General features: G+C 42.3%; 1 protein-coding gene across 2 annotated transcripts; it reads left to right on the top strand.

The window, feature by feature from the left end:
* The first annotated feature begins 1,507 nt into the window (after positions 1–1,507).
* exoc6 (exocyst complex component 6) lies at positions 1,508–26,984 on the top strand. Of its 2 annotated transcripts, none has more exons than XM_079476644.1 (22): positions 1,508–1,729; positions 8,320–8,491; positions 9,331–9,378; positions 9,459–9,549; positions 9,847–9,892; positions 10,184–10,388; positions 10,618–10,770; positions 11,561–11,629; positions 12,187–12,270; positions 13,649–13,695; positions 13,770–13,890; positions 15,512–15,583; positions 15,663–15,760; positions 15,838–15,943; positions 17,056–17,165; positions 17,398–17,509; positions 17,595–17,729; positions 18,967–19,146; positions 21,666–21,807; positions 22,247–22,320; positions 25,045–25,157; positions 25,597–26,984. In XM_079476644.1, exons 1-22 carry the CDS (start codon positions 1,611–1,613, stop codon positions 25,727–25,729), a joined length of 2,430 nt encoding a protein of 809 aa, XP_079332770.1. In that variant the 5' UTR covers positions 1,508–1,610; the 3' UTR covers positions 25,730–26,984. The 2 variants fall into 2 exon arrangements, with proteins under 2 accessions (XP_079332770.1, XP_079332771.1); XM_079476645.1 differs by lacking the exon at positions 1,508–1,729 and adding an exon at positions 2,230–2,367.
* The last annotated feature ends 1,005 nt before the right edge of the window (positions 26,985–27,989 follow it).

Raw genomic sequence — 27,989 nt, 5'->3', positions numbered from 1 at the left:
CAGCATACTTAGAATTTTGAAAAATTGATAAAGGGAAAACCATATAAGAAAGTGCAGAAAAGAAAGGGATCATGGACCAGTTTGAGTACATTAAAATACTTGAAGAGATATAAGCCCATAATTAAATAGTTGTCATTTCATTATTATGGATGTTGTTTGTGTTATAATGGATAGTTTTGTGTGATAGTTCAGGTGTTTGTGGTAAACATTTGTGTCTCTTAAATAATGATGCTGAGGGTCAGAAATTCAGTCTGATGTGTATTTTTGTTTCCTTAACAATAACTGCCATGAAAGTAAGTCATCATTTAAATGAAATGAGAGTGAGATTCATTATGAAATGGCACGAACGAGTTTGCTCATTAACTGAGTTCCGTCAAACTAACAGTGTGTTTCTCGTGTCCCACAATATATCACCCTAAAGTGCATCACCCTAAATATTAGCTTACTATAGATGTTACATAGACCCTAAAAAACTTTCAGTGAACTTCACTTCTGTGTCTGACTCATTCTTGGTCCCCGGATCCGTTTCATCGACTGGACTCCTCAACTTTCTACCTAAACAAAAGTATTTCTTACACTAACAAATTATGTATTTCTAGTCAGATGAAGTTTGACTCATGAGCATCAAAACACAACAAAATAATTCAATAAACTCATTTTATTCTACACTCCTCTTCAATTCACCAAATGATCTGTTAGTGATATCTCTCTCTCTCTCTCTCTCTCTCTCCCTCTCCCTCTCCCTCTCCCTCTCCCTCTCCCTCTCCCTCTCCCTCTCCCTCTCCCTCTCCCTCTCCCTCTCCCTCTCCCTCTCCCTCTCTCTCTCTCTCTCTCTCTGTCTCTCTCTCTCTCTCTCTCTCTCTCTCTCTCTCTCTCCCTCTCCCTCTCCCTCTCCCTCTCCCTCTCCCTCTCTCTCTCTCTCTCTCTCTCTCTCTCTCTCTCTCTCTCTCTCTCTCTCTCTCTGTCTCTGTCACTGTCTCTCTCTCTCTCTGTCTCTCTCTCTGTCTCTCTCTCTCTCTCTCTCTCTGTCTCTCTGTCTCTCTGTCTCTCTCTCTGTCTCTCTGTCTCTCTCTCTGTCTCTCTGTCTCTCTCTCTCTCTCTATACTGTGTGTAATGATGTTTAAGGTTGTTTTCTGTCAGTCATGTCATAACCTCTTCTTGTTTGTGTTACACACATAGGAACTTAACACAACAGTGTTTTGTAACATTATGGTGTAAAGTCTCATTAACTGTAGTAATCTGATGCAGTTTTGTGCAACAATAGACATGTTGTATTTTCATGGGTTAGAATATGATTTCAGTTGAATTCACCCAGCGTGACTCTATATACACTTCAGTATCTGGGAAATATTTAACAGGACAGGACAGCCGTCATGCTTGTTTTGTTGGATTCAAAGTGCTGGAGATCACAAGGTCTGTCTTTTCCTGTGCCTGCAGTTTAGTGCTGAGCTCAGTGTGTGTGTGTGTGTGTGTGTGTGTGTGTGTGTGTGTGTGTGTGTGTGTGTGTGTGTGTGTGTGCGTGCGTGCGTGCGTGCGTGTGTGTGTGCGTGCGTGCGTGTGTGTGTTTTGCTGTAAAGTTAACACACAGAGACACATTGAGAGAAATAGACATGTCTGACAGCAGCTGCATGAAATCTCAAGAAGAAGACGACAGCAGAGAAGAAAAGCTCTATGGAAATGTTTTTGCAGAACTTGAATCTGTAGATCTGCCCTTAGAAACATCTTTAGGGTAAAGGCGTTTTTTTTATCTCTTTTGTTTATAAAATGCTTTATAACACTTAAAAATAATTCATATTATATGTATTTCTGTGTATATGTTTGTTAATAGCTTAATAAAGTTATCACACAATTTATCCACAATTGAATTATATGTGCTATCACTTTATTAGACAGTCCTGCTCTATGAACATTGATGTATTGACTGTAAGTTAGCAGCCCTGAACCCTAAACAGATCATTTACTTGAAGAAACCATAAAGGCGTTTACTCCACTTTTTGTAATCTAAACGGTTCGACATAGAGACATATTAACTGGCAGAAAACTGCCTCTTGTGAAGGATTGATTTTGATTCAGTTTTCTCAGTTAATGACAGTAGAGGCGTCTATGATCTCAAATAATTCATCTATGATGAAACTCGTGTTATTTCCACTCGTGTGTCTTGCCCTGCCCAATATGGCGGCGCCGTTGACGCGTAGGGTTACGGCGCCCTCTGTCGGTGGCGGTGTGTCACGGTATCTCTGTCGGTATTGTCAATGACGATCGCGCCATCATGGCGGACAGCGAGAGTCTGGAGACCGTCACCGAACATGAGCGGATCTTACAGGAGATCGAGAGCACGGACACGGCCTGCGTGGGCCCGACGTTACGGTGAGACACGGACACGATGTGCTTGTGCTTAACGTTTAACGGTGACGGTGACGTGTCGATGTTTCCTGCGGTTTGATGCATGTAAACAGGCCTTTGTTTGCTAATGCTCGCAGGACATTACTGAATACTGATGTGGCGCGAGGAGCTTCCTGTGCGGTATATGACAGAATGATCTCGTTCATCAGACTGATCGTTGCTTTATGTCAATCATGATGGATCGGTCATCGTGTGTGTGCGCGCGCGCGCGCGATGTACAGAGGTGAAGAGTGACGTTTCATCAGTGTGTGGATGTGATGCAGACAGTAACAGGTGTGTCTGTGTGTACGTGTGTGTCTGTGTGTACGTGTGTGTCTGTGTGTACGTGTGTGTACGTGTGTGTCTGTGTGTACGTGTGTGTCTGTGTGTACGTGTGTGTCTGTGTGTACGTGTGTGTCTGTGTGTACGTGTGTGTGTGTCTGTGTGTACGTGTGTGTACATGTGTACGTGTGTGTCTGTGTGTACGTGTGTGTCTGTGTGTCTGTGTGTACGTGTCTCTGTGTGTGTGTGTGTGTGTGTGTGTGTGTGTGTGTGTGTGTGTGTGTGTGTCGATCATCATGTGTTCATTGTCTTGTCTATGTTCAGGTGTGTGTGTGTGTGTCTGTGTGTACGTGTGTGTCTGTGTGTGTGTGATCGATCATCATGTGTTCATTGTCTTGTCTATGTTCAGGTGTGTGTAACTGTGTGTACGTGTGTGTCTGTGTGTGTGTGTGTGTGTGTGTGTGTGATCGATCATCATGTGTTCATTGTCTTGTCTATGTTCAGGTGTGTGTGTGTCTCTCATCACATTCAGTGTGTCATAACATCTTCATCTCAGATTCGGTGCTTTTCTCTCGAGTGACTTCAGTGCATTCAATCTGATCCCAGGGATTCAAACCCATGAATGAATGAATGAATGAATGAATGAGGCATTTTTAAAGCGCTTTATTGTGTATAGCTGTACAATCATATGAGGGGGGGGTCTCACCTTTGAGTTGCTTGAGTGACATTGTGAGATACAGGAACGGCTCTATCTATTCTGATCATGACTTCAGTCCAGACGAGAGAGCATCTGTCTAGAACGCCTGGTTTACATGTAGAGCCAGAGCTGAAGTTAAAGGGACAGTTCACCCAAAAACCCTTTACTCAAACCTGTATGAGTGTCTTTCTTCCACAGAACACAGAATGATGTTTTATTTGGGAGGAGCACGTGCAGATAACTAGCTATGACCTATCTTCCCAATCCTCTTTTAGCCGGGAGAAAGCCCCTCAAATAGACACCTCACCCCCAGTCTCTCAACATGTTCACAGCATCCCTGCTCCACCCCGACTCCTCACCATAGGCCCACCGCAGTATAACTGAGGGGGGAGACCTGAGTGCGGGCCCACACCGGGCCCAGTGCGGTCTCCCCGGACAAGGGGCGGATGCTCCGAGTTCTGAGGAACCACCGCCCCCAGGGCCCTCTCCCCGGGACAGCACGCCACATATGCGTAATATCCGTCCCCCCATCTGTAGTTCTTATATGTGAGTCAAACTGGTGAAACAAGACATTGTGAAGATTGTTGGGGAGCGAGCAGCGATGGCAGCTATTCACTTACAGTGGTTTTGTGTCCATACAATAGAAGTCAATGGCTGCCACCGCTGCTCGCTTCAGAATATCTTCTCATGTGTTCTGTGGAAGAAAGAAACTCATACAGGTTTGACACGACACGAGGGCGAGTAAACGATGACAGGAGTTTCATTTTCAGGTGAACTGTCCCTTTAAGGAAACATCTTGTTGTTGATGTGTATAGACAGAGATGGACTGTGTAAAAATTTGCTTATAATGATTATGAAGCTGTGACGGATGTTTTAGGGAAATGAATGAAGTAGTATCTTCTGGTTATTCTGTGACGTTCATTTCAATAGATTAATTTATTCATAAACCAGGTGTAAATAAACACCACAAACACAAGTCATTATGAGATAAATACACAACAAATCCATTTCACATGATGTACACATCAGGTGTGTGGTTACCCTATATGTTTACTTACACACGTACAGTATGAGCGCTGGTGTTTGAGACATGAGCTTCTCTCGCGTCAGTGTCTGTGTGCAGAACACCATCACATCTCCAGCCGGATGAATGAATGTGAGACGCTGACGCACCTGTGCTTACACTCAAATCATATCACCAGAGAGTTGTGAGGAGGTATGATGCCTTTCATCTCACGTGACAATAAAATGGCTTATTGATGACTAAATATGGATGTGCAGTGCAACAAAGTAACATTTAGAAACTAAAAGGCTTAAAGCAACACTTTGTAGTTTTTTGGATGTTTAAATAATGTCTCGGCCGGTCTTAACCGGATGAATTCTCCTGCCGCTGCTAGCTGAGGTCTCACACAGCCCCGCTCATCCCTGCCTGCTGAAGACTTTCCGTTCCAAACCACAGTTCTGTTTTATCAGTTTAGTCAACAAATTCATCAACACATTATATAAGCTTATACAACCACATGATTTACTGCACTGGAAACAGACAATAGGGCTTATCAACCACACGAGGAGCCGTGAGCAAAGTGTTGCTTTAACTGCAGTCATTTCACTAACAGTGTTCGGCGGATCTACATGTGGAGTTTATTTTTATGGCAGTCACTGAATTAAAATGGAGTACTTCCGTTTAAAACAATGCAGCGCCATCGTGGGTATTTGTTCTGTTACCAACATTCTTCGAAATATCTTCTTCTGTGTTCAGCGGCAGAAAGAAACTCATGACAAGAGAAGCAAGAGCGATCCCTTAAACATCATCATAGATGTCTCTTTATATTAACACTAAGAGACTGAGACATGTGTAAAGTGATGTGTGTTTCTGAGGGGAAGTCACATTCGGTCATGTGTTGAACAGCATAACAGGAAGGAGGAAACTCCTGGTGTGTGTGTGTGTGACACAGAGGAGGATATCCCATGATGTGTGTGACATGACCTTCTGAGATGTGTGTTTTACTAGAAATCAGCTGTGTCAGGACATGAAAACAGACGTGTTGTGTTAGATCAGTTGTTTGAAGGTTTGATTCACAGTCTAGACATCGTGGCGGTGTTGCTATGGCAACGGAGTATTAATTCCAGCATTAGAAAGAAAGAGCCAGTCGTCACTAGACACCCACAGAGATGCTTTATGATTGGAAATAAGGAGAATATTAAAGTGAATTAAGCTGAAACTCATCTCATGAGACATGAATCACGGCTAAATTCAAGCAGTCATCATGAATTCACAAGTTTTCTTACATTTGATCAGAAACATACAAAACATCACTTTCAATGTAAACGTAAATGGACTTAATAAGTTATTCCTACGATTTGTGTTGGTAAAGTCAAAGTGTGTGTGTGTGAGGTTTAGTTTTCTGTTGTCCAGCAGGGGTCGTCCTTTAACAAGCTCTCATGATGACAGTCGCTGAGCTCATATTATTACACTGAGACACAATGTGAATACACTCATCAGTGTTGTTATATTTGTGGTGTTTAATATCAGCTCAAAGGGGTGAAGATGAAATGCCCTTGATGGATGTATCAACATGCAAGACGTAGAGAAAAATCTCATTGTGGTTTTCTGATCAAAACTGTGATGTTAAATGTGATTGTTCTTATTATTAAACTAACCCTTCCAAAAAAACAAGCTTTGCCATCATTGAGCCTTTTCTTCCCGTTGTGTCATTTCACACCTGTACGGCTCTGGACATTTCATTCAGGCAAAAGTATTTGACTTTCTTGTATTGAATATTTATGAGTTTGTGTTTTAGTGAAATGATCATTTCTGTGAAGTATGGTCACAGTCAAAATGTTTTCAGACCTTCAATTAATTAAGTTATATACATTTTTCAACGACACAATGTTAAAGGGACAGTTCACTCAAAAAACAATAACCTTGGTCAAAACACTCATGTCAGTAAATGATTTGTTCTTCTGTATTAAACATCTCAAGCTGAAACAAAAGTGACTGTTTACTTGGCGCTATCACTGCTAATGCTTCTCAAACGAGCCGCTTCTTCTTCGGCTCTTGGATACACAAGCAACACGCACGTGGACACTGACGCCTAGTGGTCATTGCCTGTGGATAGGCTTGCCTACGGCGTAGAGGATACGGTGTAGGTCTGATGCACAAGTAAAAAATCGGCCTTTACTCACCCTCAGATTGTGCCGAACCTGTAAAAATGTTTTTGTTCTTATGAACACAAAGGAAGATATTTGTAAGAATGTCAGTAAGCAAACAGACCCCCCCCCTCATTTACTGCCATAGGTGTCAATGGGGACGAGATCTGTTTAGTTCTTCTTACAAATATCTTCCTTTGTGTTCAGGGTAACTATTCCTTTAATGATTTAATATGCATTTAGGAAGAGTTCAGAAAAACCTAAAAAAAACGTCCAGTGAAGCGGTGCATTGCACTTACTGCAGCGTTGAATAACTTATTTTGATGGCAGAAGATGAGACTGTGATTCATATTTTGATTTGTTATACTGTTAGTTTCATGTGGTCATCAATAAAAAAATCATTTGGAAACTGATGAGGACATCTGGACTTACAGGCAGGTGAAGCTTATTTCTTGTGGTGTCCCTCAGGGTTCCATCTTGTGTCCGGCGCTTTTTATGATTTATACGTTGCCACTGGGTTCAATCCTCAAAACATGTGATCATATCTCGTTTCATCTGTACGCCCATGACACACTTTCATTCAAGCCAGAGAGGATCAAAGTGCTTTATCAAAACTGCTTTCATGAACTCAAATCTGACTTTTGAATCATTACTTAATGAAACTGAAGTGATTTTGTTTGGACCTGGTGATGCTTGTTCCTCTGAGGTTTCTTGTTTGGTTCTTGGTGATTCAGTCAAGTGGGTCTTTCCTTGTATACAGAATCTGGCTAGACTGAAGTTTGAGAAACAGATTCATTTGTGAAATCTTTTTTTCATCTCAGTCTTTTGAAAAACTAATTCATGCATTTATTAAAACTCGATTCGATTTATCATGGGATAAACGAGTCCTTTCATGGTGCCAAATGCAGCAGTTCCATCTTATTTCCCCGACCTTGATCTCATTGCGGTAGCTTCCTGTTAAACTTGGAGTAGAATACAACATTTGAACGTTTGTTTTCAAAGCTCTACATAACCTTCACCCATGAGTTTCTGCACCCAAACAATCCCGTGAGATCTCTCAGATCGCTAAACTGAATTTACAAGGATTCTTTACTGTATTTTACTGATGTGTTGGAATATATCACATCATGTGACTTGGACTTCGTTTCTCATCTGATATGCTTGGTGTAAAGTAGTTATTTCTTCAGCGAATCGTCATATTAACAAAACAGAGAGAATGTTTAAAAATGTAAAAAGGCAGTTTTTGCACGTGCTCTTCAGTATAATGTTTATCAGATGGCCAGCTTTATGATATGTGCATGCGGCCCGTGTACGTTAAGCTTTTGCAGTTCGCTTTTAAATACAAAAAAATATGATTTTGAGCTTTTCCTAAAATATGACTGTTATAGTGCATAAAGGTGAATCTGAATTAGTTTTCTTTGCATTATATCAAACATGATGCATTCTGTCAGAAGGAACCGAAAATAAACCATTAATAGAATGTTAGGGTTAGTTTATATCTCAGATGAGCAACATTTGTTTATAGCATCTTATTATTAATCCTGGTTTACATTCATTTGGACACTTTTACACCTGGTATAAGGATGGGTTTTGATCGATTGGATCACATATGGGTGACGCTAAATGCAGTTGTAAATGGGAAGTGAAACGTTTTGAAATTTGTCAATTTTTAACCACTTCTATAGGTAGGAAAACCCATTGGACCAGATTGTGTTTGTGGTGTTGAAGCTCATATAGTTGAATGTTTGTTTATTCGTTAACCGTTTCTGGTGTTCATTTGTGGTTAATTCTGGATTATTTGACTGTAGGTCCGTGTACGATGATCAACCCAACGCACACAGACGGTTTATGGAAAAGCTTGATGCCAGAATACGTAACCATGACCGAGAGATCGAGAAGATGTGTAACTTTCATCATCAGGGCTTCGTGGACGCCATCACAGAACTGCTGAAAGTACGAGCGGATGCTAAGAAACTGATGGTGAGCAGAAATAACTGATTTGTGATTATAAATAGGTTATGAACTGCTTCCTGTGGCAATTTGGCAACATACATCAGAATTCTGATCTGATGTATGTTGTTCTCTGGGCACTTGATGAGTGTCGTTTTATGGGTTTTGGTCGCGAGTCTTCTGTGATGCTGAATCACGTGCCAGTTCTTTTTAGCTCTTTCTTCAGTGAAATACAGTCACCAAGCAAAACCTGTCATTACAGTGGCATTACGTAAAGCATATTCAGATGACAAGAGAGCCAATACAGCATGGCCGAGGTCACCTGCTCTTCATTGTTCACGAACAAACGAGAGTTTTCATAAACCTCAGGCAGTATGACCTAATGAGACGTAAAAAGATGTGGGAAAGTCTCTCGCATCTGATGAGTTCATCATCAGCCACCCACCATCAGCGTTTGTATTCAGCCCCCAAAGAAGAAGAAACCCAAGGTTTAATGACCAGAACGCGCTTCTCCTGGTACAATGACTGGCACATAGAGCTCATTGAATGCTATCCAGACGGGACCGCTGGTCAATTGGGTCATTGATTTGAATTGTTTGACAGAGCTACAGGAACAAGCAAAGTTCAAAAATCCCAATTAAATTCGAGAAGTTTGTCACAGAATCTGTTGGAAAGGCCTGTCAGAAGCCATTAGCGGCCACAAAAGCTGCTGGCTGAGCAAAAGTTCAAGTTCCCTCTGCGCATTTGATCTGAATTTGCGCCTCTTTGTTCTTGACTCCTCATGGAGTATGATCTGATCACAGGGGTGAGCAGTTACAACGGGCGATTCGCCCCTTATTTGTCTAACAAACGTGATGTTATGTTTTAAGGGCCAAGTGAGCGACACCAACCGAAGACTTCAAGACGCCGGACGGGAGGTACGACACGCAGTCTGCTTTTGTTCTGGTGTCTCATGAACTCGCAGCCTTTTACACTCTTTCACCTTCTCCTATGTAAGGTGACGGCTCAAACCCAAGAGGTCATCCGCTGCCGGGTTCAGCAGAGGAACATGGCCACCACCGTGGAGAAACTACAGCTCTGCATCCCGGGTGAGAACGCCAGCGCTTAAACTCGCTCCCATGTTTCATCCACAATCCACTGATCCAGAAACCGTAAAGCTTCAATCTTACAATGTAGAATGAATGTGTTTATGTTTTACCGTCTGACTCTTTAAGAGGATTCCCATCAGCCGTTTATACAAACATTTAGAGGCCAAAGCTCTGTGTTCGTGTGGATGTGGTCACAGTGTATCTGTCTGAAGATAAAACAAGAACACGTTTAAGGTCGACAAATCAACCTTTCCATTAAAACACAGTCTTGTGTCTTTCTTTTGAATTCTTCTGCAGTTCTGGAAATGTACAGCAAACTGAAGGAGCAACTGGAATCAAAGAGGTGACACATTGACATATGACACAACAGTCCACCTGTTACTAAACAAAGACACACGTTTGAAATGTATAAGAACAGCAGCAGGTTTGTGTCGAAACAAACAGTATTAGTGATGATGACCGCAGTCATCTCTCTCTCTCTCTCTCTGAAAGAGTTTCTGATGTTATTGTGTCATGATTTCTTCAAAATGATATGAATCCATGGCACATTTGTATGTGTAATCGTATGATTGTGATCACGAGGGCTTGAAATCCCTGTAACAGACCCTGGGGTCTCCGTGTTTTGATTTTTCAGGTATTACTCTGCCTTAAAAACTATGGAGCAGCTAGAAAACATGTATATTCCCCGAGTGAGTCAGTACAGGTTCTGTCAGATCATGGCCGAGACGCTCCCGAAACTCCGCGAGGAGATCAAAGAGATCTCCATGTCTGACCTGAAAGACTTTCTGGAGAGCATCCGCAAACACTCGGATAAGATCGGAGAAACTGCCATGCGACAGGTGACCGCTTTTCTCTTTTCACTTCAGCTGATTTGATTTGACCTTCGACATCAACAGACTGTCAAAATCAAGCATTGAAACCCAGCGGTGTAAAACATGACTCACTTCACTTTCATTGTTACTCTCACCAGACGATAAATCATCACGCAAACTCTTTCTGTTTTGAGGATGAAGCACTTCTGCAGTAAATCTCAATGATGATGTGGTGACTGTTGTTGTGTTGTTTTAGGCTCAACAGCACCGCACGTTTAACAGCGCTGTACAGAAGCAGGTGACGCTCAGCTGTACTAAACCTCTGTACGGTCTGACCGGACGCACGCCGCTCCATCACAACGGTCTGAGTCCAGAGGAGACGGCAGATGAGGACGACACTGATGACGAGGTTTGACCCACAATCACACATTTAATGGGACAGTTCATCCAAAAATCATCATCTACTCGTCCTCAGGTTGTTTCATACCTGTATAAATGTCTTTGTTCCAATGAACACAGAGAAAGATATTTGGAAGAATGTTTGCAATTTTCAGTTCTGGGACGTCATCCACTACCAAATATTCGATAATGAGATATTTTGAAGAATTTATGAACACAAAGAGTTCTCAGGCACCTTTGGAGCTTTTCCACTGCACGGTACCGTCAGGTTTAGTACGACTCACATTTCCCTTCAGCTCACTCAGTTCAGTAACGTTCAAAGTGGGCTGGGATTATAACCTTATCGTCATGGTTGCGCCGCCTCTCCTGCCGTATCATTGTGAACGCCACAAACCCACTCAGGAGTAATGGAGCATTTCGAGAGCGCCTGACAGCAAAACTAAATAATGCTCAAATACCAGAAAGTTTGAGAGATCTTACAGCCAAGAGCAGAATTAGCTTGACGGCACACGAGGGTAAGCTTGCGTTAAGGGTCTCAATCACTACATTACTGTCATGAAGCATATGACCAAATGCCAATATTACGTATTAAAATGCATATTCATGTGTTACAAATCCAATGACGCTGGTAATGATTCTCTCAGCCAATCAGTGATCTCTGTGTAAACGCGTCACATTTTGATATCGGTACAGTACGCTTGGAACCTCAACCGAGTTGGTGCTAAAACACTACTGTTGTCCATGCATGTAGAAAACACATGTGTGCCTGTGAAATAGTGAGACGTTTTTTTCTTTTGAAGGTTTTGACGGCTCAGGATCTGGTGGATTTCTCGCCTGTCTATCGCTGTCTTCACATCTACACTGTTCTGGTAATGTCACCACACACACACACAATATAAGAACAACTGTCGAGCATAACATGCTATGAAAGGTTGTTTGGGTAAATGTGTGCGTGTGGGTTTTTGTCAGCTAGAGCTTTATTGGCTTACGGAAGCGCAGGGATTTCCAGAGTTTTGACTGTCACAACATCAATATTATTTTTGCTCCAAACCAAACGCATCCCATCGTGAGGTGTCGTTCAGTGAAGGGGTCGGACGCAGTGTCTGATGGGACTGACCGAGCACTCACCCCGTTCAACACAAAACAACACTGAGAGCAGCCATTCAGATTCACACAAACTGACCGTGGGACGAGTCGATGCTTCAGTTAATGACAACACCAAAGCTTCTGACCGCTGAGATGCAGACGGGGACGAACGACAGAGAGAATCATTTTGAAGAAAAAACAAATCAAAGTATTAAAAGAGCTGCAGTGTTTTTCCTGTAAAAAGATCTGGTTTAAAGATCCAAGGTTTAGTCAGACAAGTGTTGCATTCAAATATCCTGCGATATTGTGTCACATGTGTGTTATTGATGTGTGTTTTTAGGGGGACAGAGAGACGTTTGAGAACTATTACAGAAAGCAGAGGAAGAAGCAGGCCAGACTTGTACTGCAGCCTCAGTCTAATATGGTTTGTGTTCTTCTTCTCGTGATATCGACAGTTCAAGATGTGCAATATTTTTAAATATCAGAATGTTTTTACTTTGGGGAAAAGAGATTTCACTACATTATAAAGCAGATATCATATGTTTTACTCCACTACAGTTCATAAATAATAGTTGTTGTTTTCTTAGCTTTAATTAGGGCTGTCACCGTTAACACATTAACACAAGCCATTCATTTTCTTCAGATTAAAGGCGCGGTCACACTTGACTTTCATTCATACGCATGCGAATGCGTCCGACCGGAAAACCAAGCCCTTCCAATGATATTTTGCATTTCGCTGCGTAGCAAAGTTCAAGTTTGGTGAACTCTGACCTGTGAATTTGCATCACGTGACCAATAGAAGATCAAAACGTCACAGCGTGACCTCTCGGTACAGGAATGTCAAAGATGGAGGAATCTCTCCCGCCCATTTTAGCAGCACCGTCCAAATGAACGCTAAGAGTAAAATCTGACCGCTGCACAACCCCTTCAAAATATTGAACGTCATTAACGCAGCATCTGTTTATTTTGTCATCCGTTGTCTAGCTTTGCATTATACAGTATAATCACATAGACGCTGTTAAACCATTGAAGCTTGATGACAAACAGTTGCTTTGATGCGTTCAAGACGGTTAAACACGACAGCGGTCTCGTCTGGTGTATACAGTCACCGTCAGAGAGCCACGTTCTTAAACCTGCTGCTGTCTCCTGACATTAAACTATGACCAAAGAAAAAAGGAATTCAATGTGTTTTTATAGCTTTAATGAGAATTCTGATGTATTTCATTTACAACTTAGCATTAAAGACTGTAAAGTATTTGAGAACTTCATTCAATTTCTCGATATGTCCCTCCTGTTAGACATGAGAGCTCTCAATCCTGCTGTTCAATGGCTCATGAATGTTAAAGTGAAGAAAAAACAACCAATTAAATAGAGACATCGGCTGCTGTACTAATATCACAATGTGTCCTTTGCATCCAGTTGTTTCTACATTCATTTGGAGATGAAATGTGAAATAATCAGACTGTAAAAGTATATTAAAAACATGAATGTATGTGCGATTAATCAGATTACATGTTTTAATTGATCGACAGCACTACTCTAAATAAGAAGTGAAGTACATTTCAATCCAGTACTTTCTTTTACCAAGTATTATTACAAATATGAATATAGTATTAGTAATGTTTTTTTAATATGGACTTAATTACTGTGTTAAGATAAAAACATATTTATAAATGAATCTAGTAAATCTAGTGATATATGCTTTAAAATGTAGTGTAGTGTATTTTTCCATAGTGAAGTCTCATGAAGTAGTGACACAGATCTACTGGAGTAAAAGTAGAAATGCTTGATGTGTTTTTCAGCACGAGACGGTCGAGGGCTACAGGAGATACTTCAATCAGATCGTCGGGTGAGTGACATCATGACATGTAATGGAAATATGAGGGTGTTTGTTTTTTTCCTGATGGTCGTCGCTCTCTGCAGGTTTTTCGTGGTGGAGGATCACATATTACATGCCACGCAAGGTCTGGTGACCAGAGCCTTCACGGACGAGCTGTGGAACATGGCCCTGTCGAAAATCATCGCCGTTCTCCGCACGCACTCGGTCAGTGTTTCGGGGGAGGCGCGGGTTTGTCTTTTTGTGATTGAAAGTTGAAAGATCAGCGGGAGAGAGAGGCGGCCTGACCTCTTTGTTAGGAGCGCAGGAGTCAGGCTGTGAGCTCCAGCCGAAGGCCATTTGCATAATCCCTCCGGTGATTTACAACTGACTGAGCCTGCAAACACACTCTCAGTCCTGACACTTTAGAATATTCACACTTAATCTGCTGTTATTGTTGCAATCTGTCCTCATTAGGGCCGACTGACCTCTCCATTAGATCACGCTGAAAGGAGAGACTCACCGGGAAATACTTCAATTATCATTCCAAACGCTCTGTTTGCAAAACAAACCCAGCACCTCTCGCCTCGTGGTCCGTACGCCCGCGTCTGACGCACCCATCCCGCTCTTTCTGACCCAACACGGTCCTCCTCAAAAGTGTGCACGCTCATCCTTACTTCTTCTTATAGAGTCTTTCTAGAACACAACTAAATGAAATATAAATACCACACATTGTTTTATAATGAACGGGTTTCAACTATTATAGAAATACATGAATAAATGAATAATTAAAATAAGTGTAGTTTTGTATGCTACCGCTGTAGATTATGTTCGTTCTGCTCTTAATATTTTCATCGAATATACCACTTTAGAAAATGATTTTGATGTGTGTGTGTGTGTGTGGTTTACACACTGGTGGCGTGTGTGTGAGAGGCAGGCCGGTGCAGGCGTTCTGTCTGAAGGTTTAACAACAGAACGACAGGAGCACAAGAGGCCGTAAATCAAACCTGTTGCATCTGTACAATCACAGTCAGTCAGATGAAAATATGACCCGTCTGTCTGAACACATCAGCTGTCTGTCAGGATCATCACATGACGCAGTGTTTGTGTCTGATTATATTTTCATCATTGATGAAGGAGGGACGAGCGAGGGATGAACACGAGTGTAAAGCCAGCGAGGATCAAGAGAACGATTGATTTATCTGTTTGAATCTAAAGCACATCTGTAGGAATAGAACGCTTATGGAGGGATTTCTATTGGTTCAATGAAAACTATATGATCTCATCTGGCTGATGACCATTAAATCTACTGGGATATGACCTGAAACACTACGCACTGAGGGTTCATAATGGTACTTGTAATGGAAACCATCAGGGTCTCAGTGTGTACTGTGATGAACTGTACGGGATGAACTGATGTAAACAATTGAAGTCATGTTAAAAACAAGCTGAATTGATGTCATGTGAAAGGGTCTATATGGCAGTGGGTGGGCTGTCAATCATCATCTCTCTCTCTCATTTAACCTCATTGACCGTGGGGGGCGGGAGGTCATTTAGATGCTAATGTGCCCTGCAGACTCATTAAGACACGAGTATATTTGATCAATACACGACTGACTGTGAGCTGCCCATTTACAGGCTAATGTTAAAACAAAACTCTAGCTTTCAGCTTCTAGAGGCTCATATTCACCTTCAAATGCCAAGCAAAAACAAACAATCATGTATAATTAAAGTCTTTCAAGGAATATACGTATTCATTTATAGTATCAAGATGAAGGCTAAATGAATGTTACACAAATGTGAGTGGTGTTTGTACAGATGATGTTGATGTGATTTGTTGTGTTTTCAGTCGTACTGCACTGATCCTGATCTGGTTCTAGAGCTGAAGAACCTCATTGTTATATTTGCAGACACTTTGCAGGTATATTTTCACATTTGAAGGGTGTGTGTGTGTGTGTGTGTGTGCGTGTGTAATGTTGTGTTGTGTTGGTGTGTTGTAGGGTTATGGTTTTCCTGTGAACAGGCTCTTTGATCTGTTGTTTGAGGTTCGAGATCAATACAACGAGACATTGCTGAAGAAATGGGCTCTGGTGTTCAGGTGAGTGCTGACTTCACACTTCTATCACTCCCGTGTGTGTTCTCGGGTGTGTTCATGGGTGTTGTGTTGGATCACAGGGAGATCTTCGAGCAGGATAACTACAGTCCCATACCAGTGGAGACTGAGGAGGAATATAAAGCTGTCATCAGTCGCTTCCCCTTCCACGACGTCGAGATCGAGAAGGTTTGTCACACACGCAATTGATGCGTTTACCTGTGTTGAGGAAATGTCAGGTGTAAAGAGTACCTGAAAACCACACTTGAGTAAAAGTACAGATACCTTGCAGTGAAAATGACTCCGTTACAAGTTAGATTTGTGCATTTAGCAGACGCTTTTATCCAAAGAGACTGACATCAGTTTCCCACTATGGGGTCAAACCCATGACCTTGGTGTTGCTCACACCTGATCTAACCTCTGAGCTACAGGAAAGTCACAGAACGACTTGAGTAAAAGTGTTTGTGATTTGAACAGGACTTGAGTGTTTGACTCACTGTACTGAATGTAGGCTGAAAGCAGCACTATAGTCCTCAACACTAGAGAGACGTGTCAGTGAAAAACAGGAAACACTTGACTCATGAAGAAAACAAATCAAGGTGGACACCATAACCTACATCTATTACAAACACCCGAGTGTCAGTGAAAGCTCTCTTCAGTAAAACAGATAAAGAAATCATGTTATGTAAAGAAATACTAAAGTCTTTTTGCACTGGACATGCTGGTTTAAGGCTTATGGCCGTCAACTACCTGATAATGCAGCCGCAGTCGCATAAACAATCCATGTTGACAGGTTTCAGTATGTAAGGGCAGAAATGCACCAGATCTAGTAGCTTCAATGCCCTGTAAATGGCAATATTGCTTGTAATGTGTACTTGCATCAGTCAGTACAGATGTAGAGGAGGAAAGAGTACATAGTCTTATTCAAAAATAGCCAAGTAGAGGGTAAAAGATGCTAATATCATTTATACGCAGTACAACTACACAGTAGCCAAAAATACACTCACAGTACAGTAAGTCATTACATTTACTCCAGTGCTCCCCACGCTGCAGGTGCTCTCTTGTGTGTAAGTCACTTGGAGAAAAGCATTATTAGTTAATTCAAGTCAATGGAGTACATTTCAACTGCTCATAGAATGTTTCTATAAGTACTCCATTTACTTTTCTTCTCATATTGTAAACAATTCATTCATTTCTTTTTTTGAACTCTGAACAAATGACGTTGCTTTGATGCTTTCCACACAGTTGTGACTTGAGAGGTGTTCTTGTCTGACCAGCGGTTTTCTTTCATTATTGAACAGCAAGCGTTTCCAAAGAAGCTGCCGATGTCTCAGTCCGTGCCTCAGATCTACGCTCAAGTGAAGGAGTTTATTTATGCCAGTTTAAAGTTCTCGGAGTCGCTTCATCGCAGGTGAATCCACACATTCATTTCACCAACATTAGGGTTGTGAGATCTCCGCGGTCAGGAGGTGTTCTGTGGCATCTCATCGGGTCAGAAGAGTTTGACCTCCGACAGTCCCTTTACCTCTTTTACATTTGATGATATCATTTCTACATTTCATCTAAAGCCACTTAAATAGATTTAACATTATTCTGCACATTATTCCCTTTTCACGATATTTGAGACACGTCTTTTGTTCCAGCTGGACTGAAATCGACGACATGCTCCGTAAATCCACTAACCTGCTGTTGACCAGGACGCTGAGCAGCTGTCTGCAGAATCTCATCAAGAAACCACACATAGGATTGACTGAGGTGTGGTTGACTGGATTGAGTGTTGAGGTGCGGCTGTGGACGTCTGCGCATCTTCAGCATTATTCTGTGGCTTCATGTGTTACAGCTGGTTCAGATTATCATCAACACCACTCATCTAGAACAAGCCTGTAAATACCTGGAGGATTTCATCACCAACATCACCAACGTCTCGCCGGAGACCATTCACACCACGCGACTCTACGGGCTCTCCACATTCAAGGTAAACCTCGTTCACAGCCGCTCTGTATGTTGTGTTGTGATGTCATCAGGGGAATTTACAAAATGTACATAATCAGCAACAGGTCTTCGTCGGGCACAAATCAACAAGAGAATAGTGTAAGGCTGTGTCCCAAATAGGCCCCTATACACTAATGTAAGGGGACATCCATTTCTAGGGGTGACCGGATTCATAGTGGACGTTATTGAGAGCACTCTTTCCATCCCATGATGCCTCATAATAAAGAGTTTACAACCGATGTACACTCATGGCTAGCTGTGTATCGTGTTGCCAGCCAGACTGATGTGAGCGTGACTGTCTATATATAGTGAGGTTTGCGCTGAATGAATTCCTGCGTCTCGGCAGAAGGTGACGCATGCAGTGCACTGAGTGTCCGAATTGACTAACCCGCTCCTTAAAGTGGACTATATCAGTGAACTAATGTAGGGAATAGTGAATGAGGGCATAGGGGGCGGTTATAGTCTTCATAGACATCAGGTCTGATCACCTTGATCAGGTTCACTCTCGTTTATGCTTGTGGGGTGTGGATGTGCATGGCTTTCTGAATAAATTAGCTCTTTGTTTATTTATTGTTAACTGAGTTTGAGATGGAAGGCTGTTTTAAAGTATCTCTTGACATTGAGAGAGCTGTGATCTAAGAACGTTCAACAATTGACCCTTATGAGATATATACCCAGCTTTAATGGACGTTCACACGATAACGGTAGCCACATCACAAATATACCAACACAGATAAGACGTGATATTGTTGGGCACACAACACATCATGGCGTTATGCCTGCACAACTATTGATTCACTAGAAGCTTGTGTCCTTTATATAAATGGACGCACGCGCCGATTGCCAACAAACACAGACCGCTGACTCAGTTTGACTTACTGCGTGCGGTTCATGTCCAGCATCTCTTATCATCAGTCTCAAACCATCTCCAAATCCAGCATTATATCCACCGTTTATATAACGTCCATCACTGAATTGCAGAACTTCTGCCAAGTGCGTTGATGGCCGTGCTCCTTCCCTCGCTGGTTGACGTGTGGGAGAATTGTCCAATAAGGGACTAAGAAAGGTTGTTACGTAAGGGAATTTCATGTTCGAGCCAGCACGTTCAACATTGTAAAGAAGTCAGAATGCATGAAACACATTGTGTAGTCGCGTGGAAAGCTTTACTGTATTTGTAATGATGACCTCACATCAGACTGAAACGGTTGTGTTGTGGTCAGGATGCGAGGCACGCGGCCGAGGGTGAGATCTACACTAAACTCAATCAGAAGATCGATGAGTTCGTTCAGTTGGCGGATTACGAGTGGTGTATGGTGGAGTCAGACGGGCGGGCCAGCGGGTATCTCATGGATCTCATTAACTTTCTACGCAGCACCTTTCAGGTCTTCACACATCTTCCGGTGAGTTACACACGTCACATTCTAGTTAAGTTCTGATGCTCAGAGGACGAGGAGAGGTTAAAGACAAATAAACACATTTTTATTTACTTGAATACATTTCTAGTGCATTAAAATAATATAAGAAATAAACTGATGAACTGTTTCATCCGACACACGCGCCTGGCCCGAAGTAAACTTCTGCTCTGTGATTGGTTACACTATAACAATTGAATTAAGACCGAATTGTGTTCAATGAAATTTAAACCACATATCTGATCCACACAATGTTTGTTTATGTTGTTGCCACTAAACCATCTGTAGAGCGTTTAGATGTTGAGTATTAGTGACACGCGCCGGTGTGTGTGATGAGGTGTTCATCAGTGTGCTGTGATTGGTTGACGTGTGTTTGTGTATATACTGTATGTGTGTGAGTGACACAGACACACGAGTGCAGCTCTCTTCTGTAACATACGGCTGGCCTGCTTCTCTCTCTCTCGCTCGCTCACAGTGTCCTGTGCTTTTTTAACTTCCTCTTTCAGCTTCTCTTCTGTTTGAGTTGGTCACCGTGGAAGTGAACGTGTTTTCTTTCTGCCAGGCATGCTTGATTTCTTTCCAGTTTTCTTTCTCTCTCCATTTATTATGGCTATACTTTCTTTCCCTGTTCGTGTTTTTTTGTTTCTGTGTGTTTCCGGTCAGAGTAACAGCAATGATCATGCATCGATGTCGGTAAGTAGACCCTCGAGGAGAATGAGTAAGATATGACCGAGAAAAGAGTGCATGGTGATGTGACGTGTTGGCATGTTGTCCTGGTGATCTGACCTGACCTTCATTGACCCACATGATCAGTGTTTCTCAGGATCTCTGATGAGAGATGTACAGATACTGTATAATGTAGATCAGGTGAAATAATGATAATCCACGAGAGTTTGACACCGGTGTTCAGAAGAGATCAGCATTCTTATGAATGACTGCACATGTGACGGAGTAATGAAACTATTCACATCTGGAGCTTACAAAGGTTTTGTCTTCAACACTTACATGAATCAGTCAAAGTCTTCATCAGAAAACATGAGAACACGATCAATAATGCAGTATGATGACGGTTAGCCGTTGTGTGGTGACCTTTAACCTCAGACATTTACATTTATTCAAGATCAACACGTTTTTTCACACATTTCTAGTACATAACAAAAACACTGTCACCAGGGGCCGGATATTTAAGAAAGACAATATTTAAGAACTTTCATAAGATCAATTATAGGAAGTTCGTAAGAATGTTCTCAAACATTAAAACACTTATGTAGCCTATACAGTATATGTTAGCATGTGATGTGTTAAACGACACTAACAATCACATGTGAGCTAATATGTTAGCAAGCCTTTAAAAATATACTTTTTGTATGTTACTACGGACCCTCTCCGTTTCCAGTCACTTCATTTTATCATTTTATCTAAATAAATATTCCTTAATAGCAAGTAAACGTCAAGATGCTGATTCTGGCTCAATACAAAACACGTCACATGCGCAACAACCAAATACACGTATTCAACATTTTACCTTTTGAGATTTAAGACAACCGTGAGGCTTTCTTAATTTCAAGATGATATTTACAACAGCTTTTGTTTCGAGAATTTGGATTCATGATCATTTTCAAGTTTTTTCCGGGACTACATAACATTCCTAACGTTCTTAAGTTAGAATGAAAGAGGAAACACGGCAGTTAAGAATCATTTTCTTCTTATGAATGTTTTATGAATCACGTGGAGAAATAGTGATATAAGAGACAGATGGATGACATCATGAGTGTTGCCATAGAAACACATTCTGACAGCATCAGCAGCTCAGAGGAGGATGACAGACACACACACACCACATTACACGCAGTGAAATCTTATCTACATGATTCCAGAAAAGCACTTCCTGTGTTAAAGGTGAAGATCAGCTTTAGTTTTGTGTTTACGCACACATGGGATGAATAATTCATAATGTGTGAACAGTGCAGATGAGCAGAAGTGTGTGTGTGTGTGTGTGTGTGTGTTGTGTTTTTCAGCATGTTTATGTTGTTTGCATGAGTTCATTTGTGGTGGTGTGATGTGTTATTACTGACTTGAGTTTGATCTTCATCTCTTATTCTCATCTGTGACCACTTGCCTGTACGACTCCTGCAGGTGTGTGTGTGTGTGTGAACTGAAATGATGGGGGTTTTACGGTTGAAGATCTCTTGTCATCCTCACGCTGTGTCATCACCTGCACTAGATGTTATTGAAGTCGCTTGTAATTCTTGATGATTACTATTGAAATCAGATGAAGCTTGTGATGAACACGTGAGCTGATGACACGAGTGGCGTGTTTGATGTTCTCTCTTGTCATTGGTCAGTGAATGCAGAGCTGCACTTTTTTATCTGTGTCATTGCATCACATCATCAAGTTGAAATGAATGCCGTCACGATAGATGTTAATGGACAGTGATCTGAGCTGTACTGTATATAACACTATATCAGATCTATAGATTCATAGATGTTTGTGTGTGTGCGTGCAGGGTAAGGTAGCGCAGACGGCCTGTATGTCGGCCTGTAAACATCTGGCCACATCACTGATGCAGATGCTGTTGGATTCTGAACTCAAGCAGCTCACCATGGGAGCCGTTCAGCAGTTTAATCTGGACGTCATACAGTGTGAACGTGAGTAACACACAAACATTGACAGCACCTGTGTTATTCACCCATGACACGTGACCTTCAGTCTGTGCACATAAACACGTTTCTGTCACTGTTAATGTGATTGACACAACTTGAGGTCGTTTTTTCTTTTTAACGTGCGGGCATTTCTGACTCAATGTGAGATGACCTTAATTGTGTCGTTGTATTAATAGTGTAACTGAGAGCTGTTTGACTGTGTGTGTGTTGATGTTATCTGCTGTTCTCAGAAGCTGTTATCGGACTTGAACTCTTTCAAGGATCATTTCAGATAACTCACACTTCACACCTGTTCTGACAATCTCCAGCATGTGTTGTGTTTGCACTAGTTAAAGCAGAAAGAAATCACATCTAACATGTCTGAACATGATGTCTGAACACATAGTCATGTGACGTGTGTAACAGCTTCTGTTTCTGTACTCAGTGTTTGCCAGTTCTGAGCCTGTACCAGGATTCCAGGGAGACACGCTGCAGCTGGCCTTCATTGACCTCAGACAGGTATGTGCGTCTGCGGAGACGAGACCTCAGACAGGTGCGTGTGCGTCTGCGCAGACGAGACCTCAGACAGGTGCGTGTGCGTCTGCGCAGACGAGAGACGAGACCTCTCACAGGTGTGTGTGTGTTTGTGAAGACGAGACCTCAGACAGGTGTGTGTGCGTCTGCGCAGACGAGACCTCTCACAGGTGTGTGTTTGTGCAGACGAGACCTCAGACAGGTGTGTGTGCGTCTGCGCAGACGAGACCTCTCACAGGTGTGTGTGTGTTTGTGCAGACGAGACCTCAGACAGGTGTGTGTGCGTCTGCGCAGACGAGACCTCTCACAGGTGTGTGTTTGTGCAGACGAGACCTCAGACAGGTGTGTGTGCGTCTGCGCAGACGAGACCTCTCACAGGTGTGTGTGTGTGTTTGTGAAGACGAGACCTCAGACAGGTGTGTGTGCGTCTGCGCAGACGAGACCTCTCACAGGTGTGTGTGTGTTTGTGCAGACGAGACCTCAGACAGGTGCGTGTGCGTCTGCGCAGACGAGACCTCAGACAGGTGCGTGTGCGTCTGCGCAGACGAGAGACGAGACCTCTCACAGGTGTGTGTGTGTTTGTGAAGACGAGACCTCAGACAGGTGTGTGTGCGTCTGCGCAGACGAGACCTCTCACAGGTGTGTGTTTGTGCAGACGAGACCTCAGACAGGTGTGTGTGCGTCTGCGCAGACGAGACCTCTCACAGGTGTGTGTGTGTTTGTGCAGACGAGACCTCAGACAGGTGTGTGTGCGTCTGCGCAGACGAGACCTCTCACAGGTGTGTGTTTGTGCAGACGAGACCTCAGACAGGTGTGTGTGCGTCTGCGCAGACGAGACCTCTCACAGGTGTGTGTGTGTGTTTGTGAAGACGAGACCTCAGACAGGTGTGTGTGCGTCTGCGCAGACGAGACCTCTCACAGGTGTGTGTGTGTTTGTGCAGACGAGACCTCAGACAGGTGTGTGTGCGTCTGCGCAGACGAGACCTCTCACAGGTGTGTGTGTGTTTGTGAAGACGAGACCTCAGACAGGTGTGTGTGCGTCTGCGCAGACGAGACCTCTCACAGGTGTGTGTGTGTGTTTGTGAAGACGAGACCTCAGACAGGTGTGTGTGTTTGTGCGTCTGCGCAGACGAGACCTCTCACAGGTGTGTGTGTGTTTGTGAAGACGAGACCTCAGACAGGTGTGTGTGCGTCTGCGCAGACGAGACCTCTCACAGGTGTGTGTGTGTTTGTGCAGACGAGACCTCAGACAGGTGTGTGTGCGTCTGCGCAGACGAGACCTCTCACAGGTGTGTGTGTGCTTGTGAAGACGAGACCTCAGACAGGTGTGTGTGCGTCTGCGCAGACGAGACCTCTCACAGGTGTGTGTGTGTGTTTGTGAAGACGAGACCTCAGACAGGTGTGTGTGCGTCTGCGCAGACGAGACCTCTCACAGGTGTGTGTGTGTTTGTGAAGACGAGACCTCAGACAGGTGTGTGTGTGTGTGTGTGTGGTGTATATGGAGCTGATATGAGCAGTCTTTACTTCAGGTGTTTGTTGTTGTTGTGTTGTTTGGAGTTTGAACTGTTAATCTGTGGATGAGGTGTAAATGTGAGGTCATGTCTTTATTACACTGACAGTTCACTCAAAACCCATTTAGAGTTATTTGATTCGACCGCTTCAGCTCCTACAACCGCTGTGTTATATCAGTATCTGCTGTGATCACACACTTCTGCTCGTGGGTCATCCTCAAACACACTGAAGCTCAGACCGACACACAGATAAGCAAACCTTCCCATCATGCAGTGCGTCTCTAGAGCAGTGGTTCTTAAACATGTTCATTGTAAGGCCCCTTTGTGTAGAGTCCAAATAAAGATCATTTACACCCCTCTTGTTATTTCAAACCTGTATGACTTTCTTTCTCTCCTAACGCAAAAGATGTTTTGAAGAATGTTGTAAAGAGCGCCCTCAGTCGCCTGCATTGGTTACAATAGAAGTGAATGGGAGGTCTTCTCTTGTGTTCTGCAGAAGAAAGTAAGTCACGCAGGTTTGAAATGACAAGAGGGGGAGTAAATGATGACAGAATTTTCATTTTGAAGGTGAACTACTCCTTTAAACTTAGAATTGTAATTCTACCAAAAACATATTCAGTTAGACAATGCTGAAACATCAATTCCTTTGGTTGGTTTTCTGTATTTGATTGCATAAAAATGTCTATATTTCATAAAATGCCTCAAAATCTGTGGCCCCCCCGATCCATCTTGCCCCCCCCAGTTTGAGAACCGCTCCACTAGAGCCACAAACACTGGGTTTGGTTTGTTTGAGGATGTCAAACGTGTTTTAATTGGATTCATGATGATGATGATGATGACGTCTGCACACATTTACAAACACAGTGTTGTTGTGTGTGACATCACAGCAGGAGGGGTACACATCCGTCAGTTAAACACACACACTACCCATCATCATGATTCATTGATATTGATTCAATGAAGTTCAATGTGTCCAGAATGGTGATGTGATTTGAGGATTAAAGGTTATCTACAGGTCACACAGGGGTTTAAAGGGCTTACTTGCTGCTCCCAAACAAGTGCCCTACATTTAACCCCCGGCCTGACATCAGCCCCTGACCCCTCAGTTATTAGTGTTGTGTGTGTAATTGATATAGTGAGCTGTGATGTTAGTGATGATCTCTACAGCTCTTGTGTGTTTCTCGTTCTTGTCTTCAAGCTTCTGGATCTGTTCATGGTTTGGGATTGGTCCACATATCTGGCTGACTACGGGCAGCCCACCTCCAAATACCTGCGGGTGAATCCCTCCACGGCTCTCGCTCTTTTAGAAAAGTGAGTATTCTCATCCTGGTGCTGAATGCTTTCATGACAGCATGTACTTTAGGTTGAAGAGCGTTCAGTCGTATGAATACAGTTGTTTGTGTTTGTTTGTTGTGAAGAAGAAGCAGTTAAGGTTGTGTGTTTATTCATGTAATATATGATCGTTCTCCTCTTGTTTTTCTTACTAACCAATGGCAGAGTCAACCGAGGGTATGTAGACGTGTGTGTGTTTCAGCATGAATGTCTTGTTATCATCATTGATTTGTTCCACACATGAACAGATGTTGGTTTGACACAGACATGATTATTTCGGAGTATCATCTTCATGATGTCATTCATACGTTTGCTTCGATCGTGCTGTGGATGAATGTCAGATGTGTTTGTCATTTGAGAGTTCACATACACACGCTGACTTCTCTTGAACGTTGTCTTCCGTTGATGTGTTTCACAGGATGAAGGACACGAGTAAGAAGAACAACATCTTCTCTCAGTTCAGAAAGAACGACCGCGACAAACAGAAGCTCGTGGAGACTGTGGTGAAGCAGCTGAGGAGTCTGGTGAACGGCATGTCCCAGCATTCCTAAAGGCTCATGCACAACATCACACATACTACATGAGAAATCTAGTGCTTAAGAAATCCACCAACATCTCTCAGAAGTACTGTGAGATCTCCTGCCTTCCGCCAAAATACTCCCCACAGCTTAATAATGTCCTCACAGGGCAGAAAGAGAACAGAAGACATTGTGCTGTCATTTTTTGTAATGTATTTTTTAAGGAGTTATGTTTTGTACATTGTGACGGTGCAATGATTCTAATGTGACGCTCGGTCGAGAGAGAGAGAGAGAGAGAGAGACTGCTGATGGTCATGATGAACGTACGGTCATATGGATGATGTTTTTATTGTACATATTTTTACATGTATATTTAACAGTGCTATGGAATCCTGCTTCCCGAGTCAAACATGACCGGCGTTGGGTGACATTTGCATGAGAATGACTCCGTTTTCCTTTTTAGTTGACAAATGTTGCTTAAACTCGACTGGTGTGTGAACGGCTACATTTCACTAAATGCACCAGACAATTTTAGTTCATCTTTCTTTTCTCAGGGCAAAGGGAAAGCTTTTGGTTCAGATGCTTTAGAATCTCATTTGAAGAAACGAAATGAGCAATAATTGGTCCAGATACACATTCAAGCTTAACTTTATTCTTCACTTTGTTTTTTCTCTCCACATTTTCTTTGACATTTTGCACTGAACATTATTTAAATTTGCCTTTATGACTGTATGCTTGTGTATTTAAAATACATTGTATATACCAAAAAATTTTTGTTAAAAGGGTAAAAAATGGAATGTAAAGATTGAACTTTTCTTTAATCTGTAACACTTTCTCTTATGTCTGTGTTCAGTCCTCTGATGGCTGTAAAGACACTAATATTAAAAGAACGCCATTAACAGATCAGCAGTTAATGTACATTTGAAACAGACTTTAGCTCGGTGCAGAGAGACACATTTATAACATTTCAACGGTTTCATTGCACATTAACTAATGACCTGTAAAGCTTTGGGTGTGGAAGGGTTTAATGTTGAAAAAGAAAGTGTCACACTGACATTCAATCTCTGGATTCACACTCGTTTAATAAAACTGTGTCATGAAAATACATTTCATCTGTTGTTTTTGATTCCATACATGTCCTTCAACTTTGAACCTTTCCTCATGTGTAGCATTGCATTCCGCGGCTGAGATGTTTTCTTTCACTTTAAAAACTGTTCTTCAGGAGGATGCTCAACTCTGCTTTTTCATTTTCTTCCTTCTGTCAATAAAAACAAGTATAAGAAATGATTCCAGTGTCTGCGCTGATCTGTAGAGGGAGAGAGTTTAAGTTCATTCTTTTCACTAATCCACAGTGAATTATGAAGAATTTCATGTCCATATTTGGGACAAACGGTCTAAATGATCAAATCCTTACCCTTCAATGACGTATTTCATTCTTGTAGGAAACTAAATAGACAAAATGAATAATAGATATGCTATATCGATATCATTGATGAACTTTGTGAAATGTATACTGTGTTTGTATTGAAGCAGACGTTTCACTTTATAGCTATTTATATCTTGTGATCTATTCACACATTATCAGATGACTGGCAAACTGTAAACAGGGATCATTTCTGTGATTGTCTGGATGTAAACATGTGATGGTTTAGTTCTGCAGCAGCAGTGTTTTAAAGGAGGTTATTTCACTGAAGTGTGTCTTCTCCACGCACGCACACCCCGCGGTGCTCACAGTTCATGTGTCGTGTAAAGTCATAAATCACAGACTAACTCACTGCCTATAGCTGTGCCACGCGTCTCCAAACAAGCCATCAGACACCTGACGTCACTGCACGAGATGAGGAATATGAATGACGTATAATGTCAACTGGTTTCAAACGAGCACAGGTGACAAAGTGTGTTGAACTTCTGAACGAGTTCAAAGGTCGCGATCACCTATTGTCTACAGGCTCGTCTTTATATCGACAGATGTGCGCGTGTAGGAATGACGCTCGGATGAACGACAGACAGCAGCACGAGATGATGCGCGCGCTGTTTGACGGACACTGAACTTGGCGAGTTCACAGAGATGTCAGGGTCCGAGCCGCGGGGTCACCAGCAGGTCACCGGCGCTATATATATATATATATACATGTTTTAAAATAGGAAAGAAGACTTATTTCCCTTATGTTTACAGGAGTAAATCCATCGAAATAAAATCTGCATTTAGTTTCCGTTTGTTGAAGGACAAGTCATTGACTAAGTGAAGTGGCAAATCGTTTTTTATTGTAGTGAGGATTAAGGAAACTATAGG

Source organism: Barbatula barbatula (genome assembly GCF_947034865.1).
Source record: "Barbatula barbatula genome assembly, chromosome: 16".
In the NCBI taxonomy this organism is placed as follows: Eukaryota; Metazoa; Chordata; class Actinopteri; order Cypriniformes; family Nemacheilidae; genus Barbatula; species Barbatula barbatula.
The sequence above is the reverse complement of the archived record's forward strand: the minus strand, read 5'-3'. Positions and strand labels throughout refer to the sequence as shown.

Bases quoted from the DNA above. Each gene is read 5' to 3' on its own strand.
- exoc6 (XM_079476644.1), top strand. From the start codon at position 1,611: ATGTCTGACAGCAGCTGCATGAAATCTCAAGAAGAAGACGACAGCAGA. The intron at 15,584-15,662 runs GTATATTTTCAC...GGTGTGTTGTAG, and splicing joins TATTTGCAGACACTTTGCAG to GGTTATGGTTTTCCTGTGAA. The intron at 21,808-22,246 runs GTGAGTAACACA...TTCTGTACTCAG, and splicing joins GGACGTCATACAGTGTGAAC to TGTTTGCCAGTTCTGAGCCT.